This window comes from Miscanthus floridulus, chromosome 7, assembly GCF_019320115.1.
Source record: "Miscanthus floridulus cultivar M001 chromosome 7, ASM1932011v1, whole genome shotgun sequence".
NCBI lineage: Eukaryota > Viridiplantae > Streptophyta > Magnoliopsida > Poales > Poaceae > Miscanthus > Miscanthus floridulus.
The window spans coordinates 71,333,115-71,341,640 of NC_089586.1; the positions used below are offsets into that span (position 1 = coordinate 71,333,115).

General features: G+C 43.5%; 1 protein-coding gene across 2 annotated transcripts; it reads left to right on the forward strand.

The window, feature by feature from the left end:
• Positions 1 to 435: 435 nt before the first annotated feature.
• LOC136467073 (protein MEI2-like 4) lies at positions 436 to 8,243 on the forward strand. 2 transcript variants are annotated; one of them, XM_066465619.1, is made up of 16 exons: positions 436 to 787; positions 842 to 915; positions 1,523 to 1,628; positions 1,814 to 1,856; positions 2,467 to 2,769; positions 3,236 to 3,651; positions 3,740 to 3,898; positions 4,030 to 4,146; positions 4,221 to 4,369; positions 4,980 to 5,077; positions 5,157 to 5,612; positions 5,814 to 6,465; positions 6,560 to 6,644; positions 6,742 to 6,810; positions 6,971 to 7,150; positions 7,774 to 8,243. In XM_066465619.1, exons 3-16 carry the CDS (start codon positions 1,524 to 1,526, stop codon positions 7,930 to 7,932), a joined length of 2,991 nt encoding a protein of 996 aa, XP_066321716.1. In that variant the 5' UTR covers positions 436 to 787; positions 842 to 915; position 1,523; the 3' UTR covers positions 7,933 to 8,243. The 2 variants fall into 2 exon arrangements, with proteins under 2 accessions (XP_066321716.1, XP_066321717.1); XM_066465620.1 differs by having other exon boundaries at positions 436 to 915; positions 5,175 to 5,612.
• The last annotated feature ends 283 nt before the right edge of the window (positions 8,244 to 8,526 follow it).

Below are 8,526 nucleotides of genomic sequence, written 5' to 3' on the forward strand. Positions count from 1 at the left end.
CAGCCTACTATTATACTTGCTCTAATGCAAGCAGCGAGTCAGAGAAGATGAACCATCCATCTATAGCTGCAGCTATATCTCCGGCGCAAACAAGCAAGGCACGCCCGAGGCCGCCGATGGATCGACGCCTTGTCCTCTCCTAACCAACTCAGCCCAAAGCCGTCGCCTCCCCCAACTCCCACCACCCAAATTTAAACCCACCTCCCACCAGTGCACCGCTCTCTCCCCTGGATCCCACTGCGGTGCTGGTCCCACCCGTGTCTTCAGTAACTGACAGGGAAGCCCGCATAGACGTGGGCCACATCTCGTCAGTTTCAGGTGGTAGCTCCGTGCCCCGGGGCCGCCGCACGCGCCGCGGTCCCGTGCTCCGCGGTTGCGGTCACCGGGCGTCACCGCGGGATCCGGTATAAAGGGCGTTCACCCCGAGTCTCGCCGCCCGCATTTGGGTAGGCAGTTGCTGTTCTCCCCTGTCCCTGAGGCCCGCGTCTCCGCTTCGTCTCACCACCCACCACCTCCTCCTCGCCGGGGACCCCCTCGCCGGAGCCGGCAAAGCTTCCGGCGAAGAAATCCGGCGGGCACACCACAAGGGGGCGGAGCAAGGGGACGGGGGCGAGCGCCGGAATGGGGGCCAGCGGCCGCGGGCTCGCCGTCGTCGTCGCTGGTGTCACGTCGCTCTAGGGTTAGGTAGGTGTCCGTAGCTTTCTCCTTCGCTCCCGCGGCCAGGGCTGCGCAGCCCCGGCGTCGCATTGGGGTCCCCGGCCGACCGTCAGGCCGCGTGATCCACCCGTGCTCGAGCTCCGAGAGGGTCCCGGTTGCGTGGCATGGGGGCATCTCTTCCGCCTGCTGCCGCTGCCCGCGAATTCGGCACCATTTTTGAGCTCTGAGGAGGAGGAGGTGGCAGCAGGCGCCGATCTGGTGAGCCCCCACTCGCTTCCCGTTGCTGGTTTTTTTCTCGGGGATGTTTCAATTTCGGGAATTTTTGGAAGCTCTCCTCGTATCCTTGCTTGTTTTGTTTTGTGGGTGTCCTTTGCATGCTGTATGTGATCTGAGCTTGAATTCGGGGGCTGACAATTAATTTCGGCTGTGCTCCTCGGAATTCCTCGTTTTGTTTTGATGGTTACCTTTGATCACAAGGGACTTGCTTGTTTGGAGCTCGTAGAGCCCGAGGCGCATTAAATTCCACATCTTCTGTGCTGTTTTATTGGGGGGAATTAAACATTTCTCTCACAAGTTTTGTGGGATTCGCACTCGGTTTGTCAAATCTACTGGTTCTGATTCAGAAATGTTGACTTTGGAAGCTCACACGAACTAAATTCCACTTTTTTCTCTGCCGCCCCTTGGCTCGGTTGTCATGGATGCACAGATTTCTGCGCGTAAAATTGCTCTGATTCGTCATGTTTACCCCCTCGACGCTTCATCTTTTCCGCAAAATTCTCAATTTTGCCTTGATCCCGGGCAGTTGAGGTACGGTGCTGTTGTCAAGGTTTGTGCCTAACACGTTATTTGGTGTGGACGCCTGCAGGATGCCATCTCAAGTCATGGATCCGAGGCGCCACCTCCCCCAGTTCAGCAATCTAACCGTGGCTGCGTCCTCCTTCTCTGAGGAGCAGCTTCGCCTTCCCACAGAGGTAATAATCTGCAATTGCAGAACTGTTGCCCCAGTTATTGTTTTTCTGTTTTTGTTAGTTTATTTATGCTAAGGCCAGTGATGTCTTTATTGTTTTAGTCCATGTTTGACACCTATCATTTGTCACTTGATCATCTTTCTTGAGTCTTGACTATGGCATGCACTATTTTTTTTATATCTTTGCAGAGGCAGGTCGGATTTTGGAAGCAGGAGTCGTTGCATCACATTGGTGAGTACCGAATTTGATTCAATCTCCCTTAGCTTTTTGCTCATTTCCATGCAAAGGATGCCTTTTGGCTGCAAAAATTCACGTGTTATTGGGGGCCATTTTGTGCATTTAATGAGACACAACATTTTATGCATGTGTAGGCCCTGTTCGCTTTGCTGAAAAGCCATGGCTGCTGTTCGTTGATTTGTTGTGAGAGAAAAACATCGTTCGCTGAAATAGTACGGCTCATAAGACAAGCGAACAGGGCCTAAATAACATAAATAATTTGTTTTCATGGGATGAATATGATTTTAGCTTACCCTAACTTCAAGGCTTTGTATTTGTCGTCGTCGTGGTGGACATGATTTATTGCACTTTTCATTTGTTGTTTCTGTAGTTAGGTGAAGCCATTGTTTTGTGTTCACCTTGTTTTGCAAAGGATTTTTGACATATTTGATGTCCAGATTATCCTTTGATAAACAATCGGTTGCTGCTAGTTTCTACCTTATTATTCCTTTTTATTTCTTTGGTGCTCGTGTCATACTCTCTCTTTGTTATCACAATGCCTCATGCATTTTGTTGTTCATTATCAAGATGTCTTCTCAAAACAAGATGTTTCTATTGTTGTCAGGAAGCAAGTCAGTTGCATCTTCTCCAATTGAAAAGCCCCAACCCATTGGGACAAAAACTGTGGCTCGGATAGATCCACAACCATACAAGCTGAGAGACCAGAAGACTGCATTTAGCCTTGAGCACAAGACTTTTGGTCAAGAGAGACATGTTAACTTGCCATCATCTCTGTGGAGAGCTGATCAAGACCCTAACCTCCAATCTGATTCATCTTTATTTCCCGATGGAAGGACTAATCCAAATGAGGCCTGCAATGAGAATGGGCTTTTCTCAAGCTCCCTGTCAGAAATTTTTGACAGAAAATGTGAGACAGTTTACTCTGGCACTTTCATCATCTTAATTAGAGCGATTGTACTGTGCAGTGAGCCTGAACCATGTGAACCATTCTCTTCATCATAGAAAATGCATTGAACTGTATCATATATTCCATAGCATGTATTGTGTATGCGTGCACCTTGAAATCAATAGAAAGGAATAAAAAGTACAACAAAGGATATCAGTGAGTTTGAAGGGAAGAACAAATAAAAAAACTTTCATCTTTTTTTTTTAAGCATTTTTGCATCTTATTTTCGAAGGAATCTACCTGCTTTAATTTTCTTTGGCCTAAGAATCCTTTCACTTTAGTTTGGTATCGTTATCCTTTTATTTTCAGTCACATCTTTTGCAAGATTTGTGCAGTCAGACACTCCAATTAAATCATTGCTATTGTAGTAAGCAATATATTGTTCCTATTTATTGCTTCCTAACCAGTTTTATGCTTTAATCTGTAGTGGGACTGAGATCCAAGGATGTGCTTCTACGTCAGCCAGTTGAAAAGGTTGTTCCAACTCATGTAGATGATGAACCCTTTGAGTTAACGGAGGAAATCGAAGCGCAAATAATAGGAAACATACTTCCTGATGATGATGACCTACTATCAGGTGTTCTTGATGTTGGGTACTCATCCCATGCTAACAATGGTGATGATGTCGATGATGATATATTCTACACTGGAGGCGGGATGGAACTGGAAACCGATGAAAATAAAAAAAATACAGAAACTAATGGTGGAGCTAATGATGGTCTTGGGTCGCTTAATGGCACAATGAATGGTGAACATCCATATGGGGAACACCCTTCAAGAACTCTTTTCGTCCGAAACATTAATAGCAATGTTGAGGATTCTGAATTAAGGCTCCTATTTGAGGCATGTTGCTTTTTACCGTTTTCTGCTCAAACCTATTGTTTTTGTACAGAACATTTGTTTCTGAAAATCATTTACTCTTTACCCACAGCATTATGGAGAAATCAGCAACCTTTACACTGCCTGCAAACATCGTGGTTTTGTGATGATATCTTACTATGACATAAGATCAGCATGGAATGCCATGAGGGCACTTCAAAACAAGCCACTCAGACGTAGAAAACTTGACATACATTACTCCATTCCGAAGGTATTCACAACTCTATGTCTTACTGGCTTGATTTGTAGACATATTTTGCCCAAGGATGCCAGTGTGTATGTAGTTTGCAGTTTTTAGTCTTGTGTAGTGCTTGTGCTAATTGTCACCTTTTTTCCCTTTAGGACAATCCTTCGGAGAAGGATATTAACCAGGGGATGCTTGTTGTATTTAATGTTGACCCGTCTGTAACAAATAATGATATCCATCAGATATTTAGCGACTATGGTGAAATAAAAGAGGTATGCTATGCTCTTACATTAACTACCTACTACTCCATTATAACTAGGACTTTAATGTCTTAAATTAATTGCAGATTCGTGATGCACCGCAAAAGGGCCATCACAAAATTATAGAATTTTACGATGTCAGAGCAGCCGAAGGTGCAGTTCGTGCTTTAAACAGGAGTGATCTTGCTGGCAAGAAAATAAAATTGGAGACTGGCCGTCTGAGTGCTGCTAGACGGTATGTATTTCAAATGTTAATCTTGCTGTCCATTCTCGTATTTCATCAGCAATACTTCCTTTATTACTTTTGGACACTCCGTATTTAATCGTTGATCATTTGATCACAGCTTTAGTGAACCTTAGGTTATTCTTTAGCAAGCTGAATGATTCTTGCTTAGGCATCACTGGTATATAGTGGCATCACTTATTCTCTATGACGGTACCTGTGGATAGTATGCACATTAGTTATATGCTCTGGATTTTTATATTCTTTTCTCAAGTGGAAAATCTCTTCCTGGAGCTGTAAACATTGCACTGTTTTTATTTGTCATGTATAGATAGTTACTTAATCTTTGTTTGCTTATTTCTGTGTATGGGCTCTCATGTCCTAAACAAAACATATTTTTGTTTGTTCTTTCATATGGTATTCCTAATTCTTTGTATCGTATTTAGGTGTATTGATATATACTTAGTATGTTAGTTATTTAATTCATCCAGAAAAAGAGCAATTATTATGTGATGCAGCATTCTGATTTTGATTCTATGGTACAAACTTTTGAACATGGTGGTGTAAACACATAGGTTTTATTCACTGCTCTAACATTGATTTTAATGTTGTTTTATAACAGTTTAACACAGCACATGTCCAAAGAGTTGGGGCAGGAAGAATTAGGTGTATGCAAACTGGGCAGTCCAAGCACAAATAGCCCTCCGTTGGCTTCATTGGGTATGATGTTTATTTTTTCATCTTTATTGTATGTCATGTCAATAGCTGCATTTCTTGACATGGAGGATTATTCTTTAAGGTTCATCTAATATGGCAGCAATGACATCTTCTGGCCGTGAAAATGGGAGTATTCATGGTTTGCATTCTGGACTTCTCACATCAATGACCCCATTCAGGGAGGCTTCTTTTCCGGGTCTATCGTCTACCATACCACAGAGCCTGTCCTCTCCCATTGGAATTGCATCTGCTGCAACTCATAGTAATCAGGCTTCCCTTGGTGAGCTCAGCCACTCACTTAGTCGGATGAATGGGCATATGAATTATGGTTTTCAAGGCATGGGCACTCTTCATCCTCATTCCCTTCCTGAAGTTCACAATGGAGCAAGTAACGGCACCCCTTACAATCTTAACACGATGGCACCAGTTGGTGTCAATAGCAACTCGAGAACAGCTGAAGCAGTTGACAGCAGACATCTTCATAAAGTGGGTTCTGGTAACCTCATTGGGCACTCATTTGATCGTGCCGGTGAAGGAGGTTAGTTTGTAAATTTGGACATCCTAATCTCCATTTTTATTTTTGACCCTATTCTCTCTCATTTCCATTCCTTAAGCATGTGTTTTCTAATAAAGCTGTTTGGTTTATCAGGATTGTGACAGCTAACTGTCAAAAGTTGATCAATTAATGTATGTTATTTAACTGTTCCCTGCATGACTGCACGTGTACCAATTTTTGCAGCTATGGGATTTTCAAGAAGTGGAAGCGGTCCTGTCCGTGGTCACCAGTTAATGTGGAATAATTCAAATAACTTCCACCGTCCTCCCAATTCCCCTGTGCTGTGGCAAAATCTGGGATCATTTGTAAACAATGTACCGTCTCGCCCCCCAGCACAAATGCATGGAGTTCCAAGAGCACCATCACACATGATTGAGAATGTTCTTCCAATGCATCATCATCATGTGGGCTCTGCGCCAGCAATCAATCCGTCACTTTGGGACAGGCGGCATGGTTATGCAGGGGAATTGACAGAAGCATCAAGTTTTCATCCTGGCAGTGTTGGGAGCATGGGATTTCCTGGTAGCCCTCAGCTTCATGGTTTGGAGCTAAATAGCATATTTTCTCACACTGGTGGGAATCGCATGGATCCAACCATGTCTTCAGCTCAGATCAGCGCACCATCTCCTCAACAAAGAGGTCCTATGTTCCATGGAAGGAATCCTATGGTTCCCCTTTCATCATTTGATTCACCTGGTGAGCGGATGAGAAGCCGGAGAAATGACTCAGGTGCTAACCAATCTGATAATAAACGGCAGTACGAGCTTGATGTTGACCGCATAATGCGGGGGGAAGACTCACGAACTACACTGATGATAAAGAATATCCCAAATAAGTATGTTTTGAGATCACCAAATTTTATGCTACATTTATGTTCTGTCTCAATAATATATATATTTTTTGTTCTGGTTGTCTCTTTCGGGTTCCAGGTATACCTCCAAGATGCTCTTGGCTGCTATTGATGAAAGTCATAAGGGCACTTATGATTTTATTTACTTGCCGATTGATTTTAAGGTAGTTTGAATTTAACTCGTAAGCGACCGGTGCCTCGTATTTGTTGGGACTGTACTTGTCTGTTCATGTTACTAAATGAAATCAATCTCCTTTTCAGAATAAATGTAATGTTGGCTATGCTTTCATCAACATGACCAATCCTCAGCATATCATCCCGTTTTATCAGGTGAGAAAATTATTCAGTTGACGAAGTGCTACTGCATTGATGCAATTATGGCTATTTTGGCCTTTGATCAACTTGTATGGCTTGCCAAATTCGTACTTTGATAAAATATCCAGCTTGAACATTGATGTGCTATCCTGAACCATTTTGTCATCCTTTTCAGACTTTTAATGGTAAAAAGTGGGAGAAGTTTAACAGTGAGAAGGTGGCATCACTTGCTTATGCCAGAATCCAAGGGAAAACAGCCCTGATTGCTCATTTCCAGAACTCTAGTTTGATGAATGAGGACAAACGCTGCCGCCCCATACTCTTCCACTCAGAAGGTCCTAATGCAGGAGATCAGGTATGCTTGTCTCTTTTTTTTCCTGGGTAGTTTCCCTGCTATCTTGTTCTCCAGTAGTCCAGTTACATTATGTGTCGCTGCCCTGTGACAAGTCTTCTCTATATCATCTTAGTCTTTGTGCAAAAAAAAAGGTGTGAGGTAAATTTACACCTGCCATTTTTGCTGCATTAACTGCCCTGTGACAAGTCTTCCTATAGTCATCCATATATTCCTTGAATCCTTGATGGGCTGATGGCAGCTAAAAACATAGGTTTTGTGCAAATAAAAAGGTGGGAGTTAAATGCCCACCTGCCATTTTTGCTGCATTAACTGCCTAACTAGTAATGACTAATGAGTCCACAATTATAGAAAATGTAACGTCTGTGGATACCTTTTTCATCTGCACTTTCATACTGTGCACCAATGAACTAAGATACATACATTTCACAAGTGGGGTAACATTCTTTGAACACTGTATCATTCTCACTGTTTTCAAAGCAAGTTTGGTACATAGTTTGCAATCGTACCATACTTATATGGTCCCAGTGTCTGCTTAATAATTTCAGAACTTGCTCTATTATTGTGCCTGCAGTGTTTTTAAGCATATGGTTGCAATTTTGACATTTTGTTGTGATCTTTCTCAGGAACCTTTCCCTATGGGTACAAACATCCGAGCCAGGTCTGGGAGATCCCGGACTTCCTCCGGTGAAGAAAATCACCATGATATCCTGACAGTCTTGACCAATGGTGACACTTCTTCCAATGGAGCTGACGCTTCAGGTCCCACCAAGGACACTGAGTAGCTGAGCTGCAGCTTGCTGCATCGCTAACCACAAAGGCCCAAGCTATAACTTTTTGCAAACCCATTTTCAGTCCTAGTTTTCCCCCCTTTCCCATTTTGGTTTTGTTTGGTAAGTCTCCCGATCTGTATTTATTAACTTCCATGATGCGGGTCACCGAAGACTTAGGTTGCTGCAAAAATTTTGTCTCTGGCGAGAAGCTATATGCAAGAGGGTGCTACCGAGTTCCCCAGAATCTATGTGCTTGTTAACCTGAAGGCCGAGAAAGGTGAAAGGCGCAGGGAGAGCCTCCAGATTTTGGTCGCTGTAAGAATTAACCCCATGTTGTACAGCTGGTCCCAGTAACTTGTGCTGAGTCATCAGTTTTTAGTGGTGGTGTGTGTGGAGAAGAAGAGTCTTGCCTGCATTTTCTTTTGGAACCTTCTCTTGTGCCTTCGCCTGTGTTGCATTTTGAGTCGAGGGCTTCTCTTAAATTGTGTGCAGAGGGGCTCGATTTTATTAACCGGAACAAGGCGCATTTGCGTCTGGATCAACCCCGGTCTTGTTTTCAGGGCACTGTCGCCGTATTTACCAACCTTATGTACATCTCCATCTATA